This window comes from Pleurodeles waltl, chromosome 6 (assembly GCF_031143425.1).
Source record: "Pleurodeles waltl isolate 20211129_DDA chromosome 6, aPleWal1.hap1.20221129, whole genome shotgun sequence".
Lineage (NCBI taxonomy): Eukaryota > Metazoa > Chordata > Amphibia > Caudata > Salamandridae > Pleurodeles > Pleurodeles waltl.
The window spans coordinates 29088797-29108034 of record NC_090445.1 but is presented as its reverse complement, the minus strand read 5'-3'; the positions used below and the strand labels follow the sequence as shown (position 1 = coordinate 29108034).

At 43.8% G+C, this 19238-nt stretch overlaps 1 protein-coding gene across 4 annotated transcripts in view; it reads left to right on the top strand.

Moving 5' to 3' along the window:
* Window positions 1-19238, top strand: part of SETX (senataxin) — a 419011-nt gene that overhangs the window by 344952 nt on the left and 54821 nt on the right. For all 4 annotated transcript variants that reach the window (XM_069237106.1, XM_069237104.1, XM_069237107.1 and 1 more), the window contains 2 exons: window positions 11023-11094; window positions 11586-11735. In XM_069237106.1, coding sequence (XP_069093207.1) covers window positions 11023-11094; window positions 11586-11735 — 222 coding nt within the window. The remainder of the gene's footprint in view (window positions 1-11022; window positions 11095-11585; window positions 11736-19238) is intronic.

Below are 19238 nucleotides of genomic sequence, written 5' to 3'. Positions count from 1 at the left end.
CATTGTGAGAATTCTATGTTTATCTTGAGGTCCCATATGGAGAAACACTGCTTCCAGCTGATTTGTTTCTCCCGTGTGGTGGGTACCTTACCCATAATACCAGGGTTAATTCCAGTTGTAGCCAGTTGTTGTTGAACTGCTAGGACAGCCCTTCCTGGGACAGTGTTTGTTCAATGTTTGCATTACAAATTGTGTTAAACGCTCACAGGTCCACACTTAAACACCAAACTGACTGGTGTGGAAGGTGATTATGGCAACCTGAACGTGACAGTGTCTCCTCAGGGAAGCAGTGGAAACAGATCTTACAATTTTCGCATATTACTCATGCATGCAAAGGCGAGACACAAGTTTTTAATACTTTTATTGAAACAATCACAATTTGACATATAAGGATTGAGCTGCCATAATTAGGCAGATGAAACAAAGCGCGATAATCAACATTACAAACATGGTAAAGAAGATAAACAATCTCCTACTTAATCCTGTCTACTAGCGCATAGCGGGTGTCCCCTTCTGCCTGGCCCGATATAAGGGATTAGCCCCAGTCCCATACTTGGATATAGTGTCAGGAATTAGTTGATGATGTAGATGGCAATCATCTCAGAAGTATTGGTAGATCAGCGCCTGCCTAGCTGCATATTGCACAGCATGCGTTCCAAGATAGTCCGGGTCTGAATGCTCTCTGCCTCCTATGGGTCAGTGCACTGTTTATATAGTAAACCATACTGTATTGTAAATACCGTTCTGAATCTGTTCCGATGCAATGCTTTTTCAAGGTGTTAGAAGCTGTCTCAAGGTGTTGGAAGCTGTCTCCTGAACAGGCAAAACCACTAGCGTATCGTGTACAGAGTTCTTTTGCCTTAGTTATATGTTGTGCAAAGGCAAACTAAACAAGAAGCTTGCTTGTCATTTTCCAGAATAAAAGCAAGCTGATACAAATATGTAAAAATAATTGCTAAAAGCAACCTCGCTATAATGAATAAAATATGTTCTGTAAAACAGAGGTCCCCAACTTTGGTTCTAGAGGACTTCACGACAATTCTTGTCTGATTCCTGGCATCAGGGAAATAGAAAACAAAATAAAAAGGTCCTGAGTCATGTATTTAACCTGTCCTAAAATTGTCCCATCACCACTGTGCGATTTAACAAGCCTATTTCCTCAGTGACTTGTGCTCTTCAGTCTACTGTTTCACCCTGAGCTTGGCCCAATGCAGAAACCCACCTAAACTGGTAAGGGTGCCCTTGGAGCCCTCAAGGCAGAAACTCCAATCTATAGGCTGACAAGACCCACTACTAGCCCCATAACCATGAAAAAACTGGTGAAGAGAGTACTTGCCTATAGCTACAGTTCTGGAAAATAGATGTGGCTGACAGGACCTTAGCGCCTTTCTCCCTCAGTTGCTCCCTTGTCCCTGGACTCATCTCTCCTCTGTGCGGGGCTTGCAGCTTGTTCACGACATCCTCCTGATGGTGTGTCTCCTTGTGCAGCCTTTCCCAGAGGTGTTGAATATAATAAAATAATTAGTTGTCCATAGAACTTGTTCTTTCATAAATCTACTGTCCCGTTAAAAAAAAAAAATTCTACTTGTCCCTTAAGAGTCCCTTAAAAGCATCAACTCATTTTGGCAGCAATCTCATTATTTGAAAGCCCCGATAAGAGCCTCTGTGATTATGCCAGGGATTATAGTATAGTAGGGCTTGCATACTAGCGATTTCCTTATTTTGACACCTTTTTGCAGATCTACATACTGGGGATAGAGGTAGCACTAAGCAAAATATTCCAGAGTTGGAGTGCCCTTTTGAGTCTGCGCAAGCCTACTAACCTTCATGTTTTAGGTGTTTTCATCACTTCTTGTCTAATCTGTTCCCATGCTGGGAAAGTTTCGAAATTTACTCCTGACAAGGGCATAAGTAAAACTTTTTTCCTGGTTGTGGAAAAAAGTGGTTGGAGGGAAAGTGAACTTGTAAACACTCAACATACTTTCACCTGAGCAAATCTTCACATGCATATTTGTTCGTGCTAAAATACAGTTCACAAATATTTTCTAGGAGTATGATTTCCTGGTCTACTTCTGTAACGTCTTGTGAATTCATGAAATATGTAAATCTGCACTAAGGCAAAGTCATATACCATAGGTGCACTTTTGTGTCTTTAACTAGGCCTCTAATTAGACCCAAGACCTTTTGTTTGTATTACAATTACTCCAGTATTGGAACTTTCATAGATTCACATGCTTGAATCATTCCCCGTCGTCGAGATGGGAGTCCCGGTATAAATTTTCATAAGTAATGTTAAAACATATTGAAGAGAAAAAGGCCCTAGGCCTCTTCAATTTGATAGTCTATCAGAGTCATTTTGTGAAAAGGACCAAACTTGATCCTCCACCAATCAGGCGACAGCACCCTTCAGAACCTCCTGAGAGAAGCTCTAGCACCTCAGATTTTCTACCGCACGTCGTGCTAGGGAGTCTCCTCAGAGCTCTGCTCTGTTTTCACACCTTTATTCAGCTCTTTTTCTCTCAGAGAAACTCAATTATTTGATTTGTCAGCTATTTTTCAACTATGTCTGACAAGGAAAAGAAAAGTCTCTTTAGAGACTGCAAGACTTGTGGGAAGAAAAGACTTCATTCTGAAGATCCTCATCAAGACTGCATTTACTGCCTCTATCCAGATCATTCAGCCAAGGACTGTAAGATTTGCCGTACTTTTTCTTCTAAAACCTTAAAGGATAGAGAAGGCAGATTACTAATATGGCTGCAGAAACTGAAGCATAGGAAGGATCCAGTTTCTGATTCTGAGAGTGAGGAATCATCCACTTCCAAGAGATCAACTAAAAGAGCAAGATCTCGCTCTAGATCTCCCTCACAAACCTCAAGGAAAGCCCTCAAAAAGACTGCTTCAGGGTCTTATAAGGGTCGCAGCCCATCTTCTTCCCCAACTAGACTCTCAAGTAAAGAGGGGAAAAAACATTCTTCCAGTTCTGAGAGGCACAGAAAATCCTCATCTGTTCGACCATCTGTGCCTTTCAAAAAGCCATCTTCTGTGACTGGAAAAAAGGCTTCGTCGACGGATTCCCCGTCGACGGCACCTTCGGTGGGCGCATTGCCGACGACTCCAACTACTTTAAGTGTTCCGTCGTCTACGGCTCCGTCGGCGGCATCGTCGATGAGTACACCACCGTCGACAAGAACTACAACGACGACTTCAGCGTCGACGACCGTCTACACCTCGTCATAGTCGACGGCGCTGATGTCAGTATCAGCTTTACCGTCGACGAGGACTTCGTCGACGGTAGACTCGTCGGCGAAGCTTGCGGCTATTAAAATAACAGTGCGTCCAGCATCGACGGCACCGTCTACGACAAAGTCAGTTTACACGTCGTCGACGAGATCGTCGACGACACCGTTGACGAGGGAAAAATACCAAAAAAGAACAGAAACATTAACTTCAACCCACACTTCACCTAGTAAGGTATCCTCCCTGGTACCAGTACATCTTTTGGAGGGAGATGATGATTCAGACGAAGATGGGCCTTTTGGTACGGCCCACAGCCCCTCTGAATTGAATGTAAAATATCAGGAAGAGGAGGAATATGAGGAAGCTTATGATCCCCAGGCTTCCTTCGAGCATCAGCAGTATCAACAGGGAACGTATATCCCTTCCGACCTGCTTACTGGCCTTAGAGCCATGTTGGTGGATTATAACAGAAGGTTTCCTCCACAAGGAGAACAGCCTCATCCATCGCCCATTTCTGGTCCTTCTACTCCACATCAAAGACCGACGACTTTGCATCTCACAGATGTGGCTACCCCAGACATGACAATTCCCCAGGACACTGACATTTCAGATGGAGATCAAGAAGAAGGAGAGCTCATAGATGCTCACTCAGAGTGGGACGAGTATGTTATTCCTGCTCCATCTTCTCCTTCTCATTCGAAGGTGGAGTCCCCACCTGAAGATATTGGAGGTTTTCACAATCTCTTAGAGAGGGCAGCCAAGCGCTTTGCATTACTGCTACCTACGAAGCAAACAGATTGTTTCCTTTATGATTTTAAAGAGCCCTTCCAGAAGTCTGTGCGTTCCATCCCGATGGTGAACTACTTGTGGGAAGAAGGCCTTAAAGTCATGACTAATCCAGCAACAGTCACAGCAGTTTTACCACGTCTGGATAAGAAATACAAAGCTCCTGATGATGCCCTAACATGCTTGACAGGCCATCCTCCTCCAGATTCTGTAGTAGCTCAAGCGGCTCAAAGAAGATCAAAGAATCCTTCTGCTCCAATTTCTGCGCCCCCAGATAAGGAGGGTAGAAGGCTAGACAATATAGGAAAAAGATTTTCTTCTATGGCCAGCTTAGTGCTTAGAGCTGCCAACTCCTTGGCTATTTTGTCTCGATATGACAGACAGCTTTGGGCAGATATTGCACCTTTCATTAGTCAACTGCCGGAAGACGTAAAATCAGAGGCAAATAAGACTGTGTAAAGAGGGTCAACGCGCGTCTGCAGAGCTTATAGACTGCGCAATGGACATAGCAACCACTGCTTTCAGACAGCTTGCAGGCGCTGCTGTATTGAGAAGACAGGGCTGGCTCAAAGCCACCTCATTTCGTCCAGAAGTCCAGAATAAGATCCTAGACTTACCCTTTGATGGCCAAGCGTTATTTGGGAAACATGTGGACGAAGCCCTACAGTCAATTAAAACGGACACTGCAAGGTCACTAGGGACCCTGCAATTTCGGAAATCGTCCTTTTGCCCTAGGGGGCGCGGCCAGCCCTCTTACAGAGGAGGATATCAACAACAGAGATACTCTTCCTATCCGTCATCTTCACAACAATTTCGGCCATACTATTCCCAAAGACAACCGACTCAACCAGCCTATAATAGACCGGCAGGTCGTGGACGCTCAACCCGCCCTGCTAAGGATGCAGCTCGTCGAACCTGATGTCTTCGAGGCGCCGGCTACGCCCAGTCTTCCTCCTGTCACCCTGGGCGGAAGAATTTCCTTATTTCTCAGTCAATGGCAAACCATTACGTCAGACAAGTGGGTCCTACAATTAGTGGAACGGGGCCATACTCTAGAATTTATCCAGAAACCTCCCCCCAACCCTCCCCGCAGTACTCCTTCAAGATACCCTCAACAACTCAAAGAAGAGGTCTACAAGCTCCTTCTCAAGGGAGCTATAGAGAAGGTGCCGCGGGTTCAAAGAGGAACAGGATTTTATTCCAGGTTTTTCATAATTCGAAAAAAGTGGAAGGATTGGAGACCGATCCTCGATTTAAGGCAACTAAATGTATACCTAAAGAAGCAATCGTTTCGAATGATCAGCCTGCAAGACGTCCTTCTGCGTCTCAATCAAAGAGATTTTATGTCATCGCTAGACCTCAAGGACGCATACTTCCACATACCAATCCACCCTGCCCACAGAAAGTATCTGAGATTTACCGTAGCCGGGAGCCATTATCAATATCGCGTCCTTCCCTTCGGGCTCACATCAGCCCCAAGAATATTTACCAAATGCCTAGCACCAGTGGCAGCCTTTCTCAGGAGAAGAAAGCACCAGGTCTTTCCATACTTAGACGACTGGTTAATAAAGGCAAAGACTTACACAGGAGCACACAAGTCAACAAGAAAGTGCGTTTCCTTGCTGACCAATCTCGGATTCACGATCAACTGGGAGAAGTCCAACCCTCTACCAGGCCGCAGTATTACTTTTCTGGGAGCAAAACTGAACACGGAATCCGGCATCGCATGTCCCACGTTAGAGAGACAACAAAGGTTACTAACCCTAGGGAGTTTCATACAAAGAAGACGAAAGGTTACAGTCCGTCTCTTCAAATCCCTATTGGGCATGATGTCTTCATGCATACCTCTGATCCCTCTGTGTCGGCTAAAGATGCGCCCCTTGCAGGAGCAGCTAAACCGTCAATGGCTTCAAGTATCAGGAACTTTCGAAGACCAGATACAAATTACTCCGATAATGATCAAAACTCTCAAGTGGTGGTCTCAAAAGCATCATCTCTCAATCGGTCTCTCGTTTCTTCAACAGCCAGCCCCGTGGACCATAACAGGTGCCTCACTGGAAGGCTGGGACGCAGTATTACAGGACCTGAAAATAAGTGGCAGATGGTCAACTCATCTGGCATCAAGGCATATCAATTGGCTAGAACTCAGGGCAGTGCACCTTGCTTTACAAGCGTTTCTCCCAAGAATCCATGGATCGCGAGTGATGATAAGAACGGACAACACCCCTACGATGCACTATCTCAACAAACAAGGAGGTACAAGATCTCTCACCCTATCCAGGGAAGCCCAAGCGATCTGGAACTGGGCATCACAGCAAAGCGTCACACTGTCGGCGGTGCACTTGCCGGGAATAAACAACAAAGCAGCAGATGCACTCAGCAGACAGAAATCGGAATGCCACGAGTGGGAATTAGACCAGACGGTACTCACCCAGATTTTTTCCCAGTGGGGAACACCAACAGTGGATCTGTTTGCGAAGAAGGACAACGCCAAATGCCAGTTCTTCGCAAGTTGGCATCACCAAAAGGGATCTTGGGGGAATGCGTTTTCGATAGTCTGGTCAGACATCTTTGCTTACGCCTTTCCTCCCATTCCGTTAATCCCAAGGGTCCTCACGAAGATGAAAACAGAACCGTGCACTCTCATACTGATAGCCCCGTATTGGCCGCGCCAACATTGGTTCACAGAGCTCCTCATTCTCTCAGTCAAACCTCATATTCCGCTGGAGCCGTTACCTCATTTACTAACAATGAACAACAGCCAAGTTCAATACCCCAATCCACACTCAATGCGGTTAGCGGCATGGCTCCTCACCACAGAGAATTTGCGCATTTAAATATCCCGCAGGACTGCAGAGATATTTTGTCACAGGCCAGAGCGGATAGCACTAACAAGGCGTATCAGTGTAAATGGAAGAGATTCTGTGCCTGGTGTCATCAACGTCAAATTGACCCTTTTCTTTCACTACCAGAAGAGATTTTGCCGTATCTCTTAGAGTTAGCTCGATCTGGCCTAGCACACTCGTCCATTAAAGTTCATGTAGCAGCCATAGCTGCATACAGACGTTCAGAGGACACACCCTCGCTCTTCTCTTCTCGGCTGATTAAGAGATTTCTAAAGGGGCTGTTCAGGGTTTACCCTCCTTTCAGACCTCCACCTCCTTCGTGGAACCTGAACATTGTTTTGGCACAATTGATGAAGCATCCTTTTGAACCGATCCACCGTGCTTCCCTCAAACATTTATCGTGGAAGGTTGCCTTATTGATAACTCTTACATCAGCTAGGCGGGTCAGTGAGGTACAAGCGCTCTCCATCCAAGAGCCATTCCTACAGTTTAAACAAGATAGACTACTAATGCGCACTAACCCGCATTTTATTCCAAAGGTTCCATCAGACTTTCACATTAACAAACCTTTGGTCTTGAAGTCTTTTTTCCCTCATCCATCTACTCCAGCAGAGAGGGCATTACACTCTCTAGACGTGAAAAGATGCGTTCAATTTTATTTGGACAGGACAAAAGCTTTTCGACGCTCTAATCAGCTATTTGTGGCGTACAGTGCCCCTAGGAAGGGGTACCCGCTATCCAAGCAGAGTATTTCAAGATGGATCGCCTCTGCTATTCGCTTCTGCCATCAGGCAACGGGCAAACCTTTGCAGTCATCTGTGCATGCTCCATCGACGAGAAAAGTCTCATCGTCAGTGGCACTGTTTGCCGGAGTGCCACTACAGGACATATGTAGGGCAGCAACATGGAAGAGCTGTCATACCTTTACTAAGCACTATTGCTTGGAGTCCCTCTCGCACGGAGAGGTAGCAGTGGGCCAAGCGGTTCTCAGGAATCTCTTCAGGTGAAGGTGAGCCATTTCTCCTCCATCCCTCCATCCTAGAAAAGGTATGCACATAAAAAAAAAAAAAATTAAAAAAAAAAAAAATGTATCTAAAGATAATAGAACACAATCATAATCCCATAGTAAGCGAGTTATCAGATATTGATCAGCTTACATTACTGTCTTATGTTTTAATACTGGTTTGTTATTTAAATTTCAGCATGTATCTTCACAGGAATATACCTATTTATATTAAGAGATAAAAACATACTGTTATTTATGTATATATACGTGTGTATAGATAGATGTGTATATATGTATATCTATATATAGATATATATGTAGGGACATATGTCAGTACACTTATATACTTCATCACTTTATACATGATGATGATAAGGTTTTGTGGTCTAAGATAACCTGTTCATTAATAGGGTTGTCATTTTACAATGTGCATACTTATTACTTCCTACTCTGATTCAAGCATGTGAATCTATGAAAGTTCCAATACTGGAGTAAGAAAATAAGTTACTTACCTGTTACTGTAGTTCTCCAGTATTGGAATCTTTCATAGATTCACATGCGACCCACCCACCTCCCCGGAGAAGCTCACTTCACCTCTTTCTTTCTAGTAATACATATACTCATTGTAATATACGCACTTGTGCGTGGAAAATCTGAGGTGCTAGAGCTTCTCTCAGGAGGTTCTGAAGGGTGCTGTCGCCTGATTGGTGGAGGATCAAGTTTGGTCCTTTTCACAAAATGACTCTGATAGACTATCAAATTGAAGAGGCCTAGGGCCTTTTTCTCTTCAATATGTTTTAACATTACTTATGAAAATTTATACCGGGACTCCCATCTCGACGACGGGGAATGATTCAAGCATGTGAATCTATGAAAGATTCCAATACTGGAGAACTACAGTTACAGGTAAGTAACTTATTTTCTTCTCTCTCTCTCTAACCATGTATCAGCTGGCTTCACTATGAGTGATAGCAATCTGCTGTTTCACAAGGAGCGTATCCGCATACAAAGTAGTTTTGTTTGGTGGCAGAAACTACTGAAGCAATGTGTGGTTTTTGAGACCATTGAATATTTTAGCTTTTTGCCAATGTTTGTTACAATGGTGAGGGACCAGCAGCTCCCACAACAAAGTTCTACAAAAGCCATGTCAAAATAACACATTGACAAAACCAAAAGACTGACCACCAATAGTGGACCTGTTGGCTTTGCCAATGCTTGTTAATTTGTATGTTTCCCATAATGTTGTTGTAACTGGTTTCACAGATTTTTCTATTGTTAATTTTTGGGGGAAACACTGGCATGTATCATACTTTTTACTGTATGATGCTTCAAAAAAGTGGTACCTAATATTTCTGAATAATTTAGCAAAACATTTTTCCTAGTTGCATTTTTGTGAACATTTTCTTTTGAAAGCAAAGAATCATCAAGCTTCTGCAGATATTCGCATCTAATCAGCATTCTGGGAGCATTTCATGTATCCTCATTTTGTTAATCTGGGTTGTCTGCAGATCGCAAGTTCAAATGGAGCTAACCCGGTCGAACTCTCGGTATGGCTGCGAATGGCAAACAGAATTGGGGTAGCTTTTTGTCCCAGTCCCTACCAGTGTCTGAAACAAGTTTCTTGAACATGGTCTTAATGGTTTGATTGTATCTCTCCACTAACCCCTCTGTTTGTGGATGATAAAAGGATGTTCAAATTTTGCATGTGTTTACAATTTTACATATCTGCCACATTAGCCTAGACATAAAAAGAGTCCCTTTTTCAGCAGTTCTTTGGGGGAACCCTACCTTTGAAAAGAACTTGATCATCACCTGTTCCTCCACTGGAGTGGACATGCTGGTTAAAGGAACAGCCTTAGGATTGTATAGTCAACAGGAACCAGTATTTACTAGTATTCTTTTGATGATTGAAGTGTAGGGCCAAACAGATTCACTCCTACTTAGGTAAAGGGGTCGTCGGTGATGGGAAGAGGTATTAGGGGTGCTTTAGCCTCAATAGGGGAATTAATTTACTCACATTGTCTGCGTGCAGCACAGAACTTGCTCAGTACCGCTCCTGTGAGAGGTTTTCATTGTAGGCCAAGTATTTGGACAACTCATAAACCATAAAGAAACGTCGGAAGGCCAGGCAGGACTTGTTCCAGTCTCGCCCCTCTCCCTTTGAGAATTTGTAAGGATGTCAAGTTGTCCCAGATCCCTCACCCAGTATCCCACCAAGGAGCTAATCTCGCGACTGATCCCAATGCACCTCGAATTTCTGGGGCTATCTGCAATGTTGCAACAGGTTGAGACTTTCACAGAAGCCATGTTCTGTAAGTTTGATCCCTGCTGACTCCCTCTGGTGCATCTTTGGATCCCATGGATCTGTAGAGGCCTCCAGTCAGGTTACCACCGGTGGGTTAGTCTTTGGTGCAGTGTGTGCCTCCGTATCCCATTTGGGGTTCATCCCCTACTCTGGATCCGACTCCCCATCTGGTCCATACAGGGTCCTGGAGGAGGACTCTGACCATTTTGTCCTCCTGTCCGATTCCAAACCAGATCCTTTTTGACCTCGAGCAGGGTTGCTTCCTGAAACAGTCATGATGCAACTGGTCTCTGTTCACTGTGACAAAAAACAACTTTCATCCAGTTGCAACTTCTTTTGATGACTTTGGAAAAGATGGTGGTGTATTGTCCCCTCCCCTCACCCCCTCAAATATAATGATAATTAGTATTTTGATTTGGTCCTTCAAGAGGCCAGTGGACTGGGCACTTCCCGACATGAGGCTGGGTTCTTCCCCCTGCCCCTGCAAAAGAAGACAAGACAGCTTTTGGTCATCAGATGGGCACCTGCAGTTCTGGACTTAAAGATGCAGTCTGAGGTGAAAACATCTTTTATCACTTAAGTGTTGTAGCCTGGACAAACAGCATCCAAGTCCTTGCTGCCATTCAGTGACTCCTTGACTGATATTCTCTTGGGAAGGATTGTCATAAAGAACCAAGGTTGTGACTACACTGAGTCTGATTTTACAGTTCACATGGTGGACTCGACAGGCTCAGCACTCTGCTCTGTGTCTCTGTTTTGGTGTTTGCTGTGTTTGTGTGGTCAGTGTAGTGCTGGCAGGATGCGCACAGTGACTAATCTGTTTCCTTGAATTCTCTCCACAGAATGAAGACCTTGATCAACAAATTGGCCGAGTGGCTGCGGAAAGGCAACAACTGGCCAGTCAGCTGAAGGAGGTAAACTACTTTCTTTACTCACCAGAGCCCACTAAGAATCTTACATATATGGTGGTCTCTCCCCCCTTTAAAGGGAGCTTCTTTATCCCAGTGCTGTTTGTATCAAGGCTGAACTTCTGCAATCCACTGTTACTACTTTCCCAAGTAAGTAAAAAGTGAACTTCATTCACTGGCAGCACAATATTATTCCAGCTGATCATATGACAAAACAGTTTAAGTCCTCAGATGAACAGACATGAGGGTTTCTTCTGAAACACTAAAATTACAGATTAGCAGTGAGAACATGGGCGGACTACAGAACCGTCATACTGTTACAGAGATTCACTTGGTAGCCAGTCAATAGCCAAACCCGCTTGTAATTAGAATTACCTAAACTGGAGAACCATGAGACCTGCCCTGACTAGAAAGTTACCTTTTATTTACATTGCACAGTGTAGACAGATTTTGCATGTCCATGATCATCGCTAACAAAAATGCTCTCCTTTCACAAGGTTCGGAAACACCTCCCAGAGGTCCAAAGCAAAATCATTTTGGAGTCAGACATCATTTGCTGCACCCTGAACACCAGTGGCAGCTTCCTGCTAGAAACTGCTTTCCGGAGGTTGGGGCATGACCCCTTCAGCTGCGTTATAGTCGATGAGGTGAGTGGGCTTAAACGGAAGCGCCTTGGGTCATTTACTGTAATTTTTCAAGACTTGTTTAGCTGGTGTATTTCCGGTGTCCAGCGATTCTTTGGGCAGGGGTGTGTAATTGCTGAGTTCACCCTGACTTATGTTTTAATAACTCCGGGCTCCGCCCTTTGACCTTGGAACTGTTTTCCCTTATGCCAGAATATCAAATTTTTCTAAGCATATGTTCCTTCTCCAGATCAGTTGCTGAGAATCTTTACATGGTGCTTCTGTGTTTTGGTCTGGCCTACAGATAGATTTGACTGTCTATTTTTGAATGACCTATTGCAGACCTTACCAGTACTTACAGTAGACTAACGATCAGACGATTGGTTGGCTTTTTTTCAACGTAATTGAAGTGCCTCTTATTCAATGGCTTTCCTTCCTCTGGATGTATTTGCTTCTTTGAACTCCATGGTGATTTTCCCTTCCCATACCACTGAACTTTCTTTTAAATATGTCCAGGTCTTAAGAATGTGAATGAGCGATAAATAAAGATGCCTTTATATTTTGCCACATTTCTGTACTTCAAAAAGAGATGTCAGATTGTTTTTGGACAAATTGCTGCCTCGGAACCGAAAACAGGTTCCTACACAGAGGAACAGGGGTTGTCCTCCCAAATGCAAGGACATAAGTTCGGACAAGAGCTAGAATCAATGGAGCCAGACTACGCTCAAAGGAGGCTCCACATTCAAAAGGACACAGGGAAGATAAGCACTCTTCCCCCAATTAAAATGAAAAGAAGACTTGCCTTTCAAGAAAAGGACAAGCAGCCACAGGCAAGGGTGGCAAGACAAACAACTCCGCCACCATCTCCACCACCATCAATGCATTTATCACCGGTAGCCACTCCACCAATGATGCAATCCCCCACTCATACTGCAATGAGTCAAGATGATCCCGACGCATGGGACCTTTATGCAGCTCCGGTATCAGATAACAGCCCAGACTGTTACCCTGCGAGACCGTCGCCACCTGAAAACAGTACATCCTACACGCAGGTGGTCTCAAGAGCAGCTGCTTTTCATAATGTCACCTTGCATGCAGAACCGATTGAGGATGACTTTTTGTTTAATATACTATCCTCCACCCATAGCCAGTACCGAAGCCTACCTATGCTCCCTGGAATGCTAAAACATGCCAAACAAGTATTTCAGGATCCTGTGAAAGGCAGGGCAATAACTCCAAGGGTGGAGAAAAAGTACAAGCCACCGCCAACAGACCCTGTTTATATTACGCAGCAATTAACACCAGACTCTATGGTTGTTGGGGCAGCTCGCCAGAGAGCAAACTCTCACACCTCGGGAGACGCTCCACCTCCAGACAAGGAGAGTCGCAAATTCGACGCTGCAGGGAAAAGGGTTGCAGCACAAGCAGCAAACCAATGGCGCATTGCCAACTCACAAGCACTTCTGGCAAGATACGATAGAGCTCATTGGGACGAAATGCAGCATTTCATAGAACACTTACCCAAAGAGTTCCAAAAAAGGGCACAACATGTGGTGGAGGAAGGACAAAGTATCTCAAATAATCAGATACGGTCAGCAATGGATGCAGCAGATACAGCTGCAAGGACAGTAAATACTGCAGTAACAATAAGGAGACACGCATGGTTGCGTACCTCAGGATTCAAGCCGGAAATACAACAAGCCGTGCTGAGTATGCCTTTTAATGAACAGCAGTTGTTTGGGCCAGAGGTGGACGCTGCTATTGAGAAACTTAAAAAAGACACTGATACGGCAAAAGCCATGGGCGCACTCTACTCCCCACAGAGCAGAGGCACATTTCGCAAAACACAATTTGGGGGGGGGGGGGGGGGGGGGGTTTCGAGGTCAACCTACAGAAGCCACAAGCTCACAAGCAAGGCCCACTTATCAAAGCCAATATCAGCGGGGAAGTTTTCGGGGACAATATAGAGGGGGACAATTCCAAAATAATAGAGGGAAGTTCCAAAGCCCCAAAACAAGCAGTGACTTCCAAGTCACACATCCCCAACACATAACACCTGTGGGGGGGAGACTAAGCAATTTTTACAAACATTGGGAGGAGATAACAACAGACACTTGGGTACTGGCAATTATCCAGCATGGTTATTGCATAGAATTTCTCAAATTCCCTCCAAACGTCCCACCGAAAACACACAATATGTCAAAACAACACATGGATCTTCTAGGACTAGAGGTCCAGGCATTGCTACAGAAAGGAGCAATAGAATTAGTACCAATACAACAGAAAGGAACAGGAGTTTACTCTCTGTACTTTCTCATACCTAAAAAGGACAAAACACTAAGACCTATATTAGATCTAAGAACATTAAATACCTACATCAAATCAGACCACTTTCACATGGTGACATTACAAGACGTAATCCCACTGCTCAAACATCAAGACTACATGACAACACTAGAACTAAAGGATGCATATTTCCATATACCAATACATCCTTCACACAGAAAGTACTTAAAGTTTGTATTCCAAGGGGTACATTACCAATTCAAAGTGTTGCTATTCGGAATAACCACTGCGCCAAGAGTCTTTACAAAATGCTTGGCAGTAGTAGCTGCACATATCAGAAGGCAGCAAATACACGTGTTCCCGTACCTATACGATTGGTTAATCAAAACCAACACACTAGAACGGTGTTCACAACACACAAAGTACGTCATAGAAACCCTACAAAAACTAGGTTTCTCAATCAACTACACAAATTCACACCTTCAGCCGTGTCAGACACAGCAGTACTTGGGGGCAACAATCAACACAGCAAGAGCGATTGCCACGCCAAGTCCACAAAGAGTACAAACATTTCACAATGCAATACAGGTCATATATCCAAACCAAAGGATACAAGTCAAAATAGTAATGAAACTCCTAGGCATGATGTCCTCATGCATAGCCATTGTCCCAAACGCAGGATTGCACATGCGGCCCTTACAACAGTGCCTAGCATCACAATGGCCACAGGCACAGGGTCAGCTTCTAGATCTAGTGTTGATAGACCGCCAAACATACACCTCGCTTCAATGGTGGAACAGTATAAATTTAAACCAAGGGCGGCCTTTTCAAGACCCAGTGCCTCAATACGTAATAACTACAGATGCCTCCATGATAGGGTGGGGAGCACACCTCAATCAACACAGCATCCAAGGACAATGGGACACTCAGCAAAAACAGTTTCACATAAATCACCTAGAACTATTGTCAGTATTTCTAGCGTTAAAAGCTTTTCAACCAATAATAAGACACAAACACATTCTTGTCAAAACAGACAACATGACAACGATGTATTACCTAAACAAACAGGGAGGGACACACTCAACACAGTTCTGTCTCCTGACACAGAAAATATGGCATTGGGCGATACGCAACCACATTCGCCTATTAGCACAGTTTATTCCAGAAATTCAGAATCAATTAGCAGACAATCTCTCTCGGGATCACCAACAAATCCACGAATGGGAGATTCACCCCCAAGTACTACAGACGTACTTCCAAAATTGGTGAACACCATAAATAGACCTATTTGCAACAAAAGAAAACGCAAAATGCCAAAGCTTCGCATCCAGGTACCCACAAGATCAGTCTCTGGGCAATGCATTATGGATGAGTTGGTCAGGGATATTTGCATACGCTTTTCCCCCTCTCCCACTCCTTCCATATCTAGTAAACAAGTTGAATCAAAACAAAATCAAACTCATACTCATAGCACCAACTTGGGCAAGACAACCTTGGTACACAACACTACTAGACCTCTCAGTAGTGCCTCATATCAAACTACCAAACAGACCAGATCTGTTAACTCAACACAATCAACAGATCAGACACCCCAATCCAGCATTGCTGAATCTAGCAATTTGGCTCCTGAAGTCTTAGAGTTCGGACACTTGGACCTTACACAGGAATGTATGGAAGTCTTAAAACAAGCTAGAAGACCAACCACTAGACATTGCTATGCAAATAAGTGGAAAAGGTTTGTTTATTATTGCCATAATAATCGAATACAACCCTTACATGCATCTGCTAAAGACATCGTAAGCTACTTGCTACATTTGCAAAAGTCAAAACTAGCCTTTTCATCCATTAAGATACATCTTACTGCAATTTCAGCTTACCTGCAAATTACCCACTCAACTTCACTGTTTAGGATACCAGTCATAAAAGCCTTTATGGAAGGCCTAAAAAGAAGTATACCACCAAGAACACCACCAGTTCCTTCATGGAACCTCAACATTGTCTTGACACGACTCATGGGACCAACTTTTGAGCCCATGCACTCATGTGAAATGCAATATTTAACATGGAAAGTTGCGTTTCTATTGCCATCACATCTCTAAGAAGAGTTAGTGAAATCCAAGCTTTTACCATACAAGAACCATTTATTCAAATACACAAGCATAAAGTAGTTCTGGGGACAAATCCAAAAGTTTTACCAAAAGTCATATCACCGTTCCACTTGAATCAAACAGTAGAACTACCAGTGTTCTTCCCACAGCCAGATTCTGTAGCTGGAAGAACACTACATACATTAGACATCAAAAGAGCGTTAATGTACTACATTGACAGAACAAAACAAATTCGGAAAACAAAACAATTATTTTGTTGCTTTCCAAAAACCTCATACAGGAAATCCAATTTCCAAACAAGGCATTGCTAGATGGATAGTTAAATGCATTCAAACCTGTTATCTCAAAGCAAAAAGAGAACTGACTATTACACCAAAGGCACACTCAACTAGAAAGAAAGGCGCTACCATGGCCTTTCTAGGAAACATTCCAAAGACTGAAATATGTAAGGCAGCCACATGGTCTACGCCTCATACGTTTACCAAGCACTACTGCATGGATGTGTTAACAGCACAACAGGCCACAGTAGGACAAGCAGTACTACGAACTTTGTTTCAAACAACTTCAACTCCTACAGGCTGAACCACCGCTTTTGGGGAGATAACTGCTTACTAGTCTATGCAAAGCATGTGTATCTGCAGCTACACATGCCATCGAACGGAAAATGTCACTTACCCAGTGTACATCTGTTCGTGGCATGAGACGCTGCAGATTCACATGCGCCCACCTGCCTCCCCGGGAGCCTGTAGCTGTTTCGAAGTTGATCTTGAACATTTGTAAATTTGTAAATATATCACTTTAAACTACATTACGTACATACATGTTTACTCCATTGCATGGGCACTATTACTATAATACACAACTCCTACCTCACCCTTTGCGGGGAAAACAATCTAAGATGGAGTCGACGCCCATGTGCAAAGGGGAGGAGTCCCTCGATCTCGTGACTCGAAAGACTTCGTCGAAGAAAAACAACTTGTAACACTACAGGCCAAACCCTAGATGGCGGGATGTGCAAAGCATGTGAATCTGCAGCGTCCCATGCCACGAACAGAACTGGGTAAGTGACATTTTCCATATGTTCGATGGCATGTGTAGCTGCAGATACACATGTTGCGCATGGAAAGTTTCTGGGTGATCTTTCAAGCTGAGGTCGAGGGGAAAAAAAAAGAGGGGGGGGGGTAAAAAAAAAAAAAAAAGCGTTTTTATGTTAATTTCCATAGAGCCTTTGCAAGGATACAGCCTGAACATCTGGATGGAATTATACCAGATGTGTCAGAAAGCTAGCATTCGATACGCCGATTACGCTTTTGCTTGCTTGGTGTAAATCTGTCTAGTAGTTTTGGAGTTTGGAGTTTTGGAAAATAAATTTGTATATCTCTGACCGCGACGACTTGGCAAAGATTAAGAGCTTGTGCACGGCAAATGCACAGCTCTGATTGTCTGCCAACAATTCAAACTAGGAAGTGTTAGCAGCCATCTTGGGAGTCCCAGAAAATAAACGTAGAGTCACCCTGACCCCTTAGGATGGGAGGTGGGGGGAGGAGGGGAGGTGCACACAGCCCCTGTCTCCCCCAGGGACCACCACAATCCGCGGGGCATAAAACAAATAGATGGACTGTGACTGCCCCGCAATTCCCCCCCTCCCCCACACACACACACCAACTCTGGGGGCCGCCGCCACCTCCCCAGGGTACTACACTAATGTAGTGCGTGGGCTGACTGGCCCTCTTGCAGCTCTGGGGACTGCCCCCTCCCTGGGACACTAAACAAATGTAGTGTGGGGAGGCCATGCCGGGGGACTGCCACTTCCTCGGGGCACAAAACTAATACGATGTGGGTTGTTTCAGGCTTCAAACCTGTCGTCCAGTAGAATATTTTAAATGTTCCTTTTGATAAATAACATCTTTTTGGCCCTCCAAGTAGATGAGGTCCTAGAAAAATGTAACAAGCATAGGCAATAGATCACGCCTTTTGGACCTTATAAGTGTCTAGACGTGTAGCATATTATCCAGAAAACAGCAGCTATTTAAAAAAAAAAAAATTGTTAGGTGTGTTGACAGTATCTTTTGCTTTAGGTTTTGAATGACCAACTTCTAACTTGCACTGCCACTGAAACTTCAGATTAAGCTAAAAATATATTGATCCAGAAAACACCTACACCGTGGTGGACGCTGGTAAACACAAGACATAAGACAAAAAATATAGATGAGTGCTGTCAGTGGGTTACACATCCATGTAAGTAGCAAGGAAAGGCACTGAAATACAAGCCAAGTGCTGTGAAGCCTGCTTGTTACACAATGGCGGCACGGCAAACCAGGCGCTAATGGTTTGTGATAGTCAGAAGTAGTCTGCTAGTTCGTGGGTAGCATAAAAGTTTCAGAAAAGCAGAAGGGCCATAGTTTATTCTGAAAAGAAAGATGCAATATTGTGGTGATGCACGTTGTAAGCTTTTGTCCTCAGAAACATAAGTAATAGATTGTTGTCATAAAAAGTAATAGTCACTTCTAACAAAGGTTCACTCAGTTAAAATTCCCTTTTATAAAGGGAAGCCGAGTAAAGGAAGCAAAGAGAGCAAGTTCATAAACACAAAATGCTGATGTTTTGTGGCTATACATGCTAACTAGTTTAAGACCGTTTATTTTGCTTAAGTGCCAGAGAGACAAAAATTACAGCAAATACAACTTGATCTGTACATCAAATTTGGAAGGTTGCCAACTCAGTTCCAGTCTCTGTGTGAAGTTTTAAAATCAGTGTTTCAAGACATTTCCTGCCATGTTTACGCGGCAACAAACACACATTTGCAAGTGTGAGCAGCAATACAGATCTTTACAGCTGGCCTAATTATTTCTTCAATTTAGCGTAGTTATCGGCTTCGAAACAGATGGGAGTGGATGGCAATTGTTGTCCCTGGTAAAGATAGCCTAGAGGTATAAAAAAAAGAACATATTTGACCTTTAGAGCCATCTACTGCAAATGTTTTTTAAACTTACCAACAGTAAATTGGCTGTAGAGGGTTAAATAGTTTATGGAATACCAAAAAAGAGAATCTATTTGAAAGAAAGGGCCTCCACAGTATTTAAGGCACCACATGAAGCTTGTCGTTTTGTAAAGTTTAAATAAAAAAATGTAT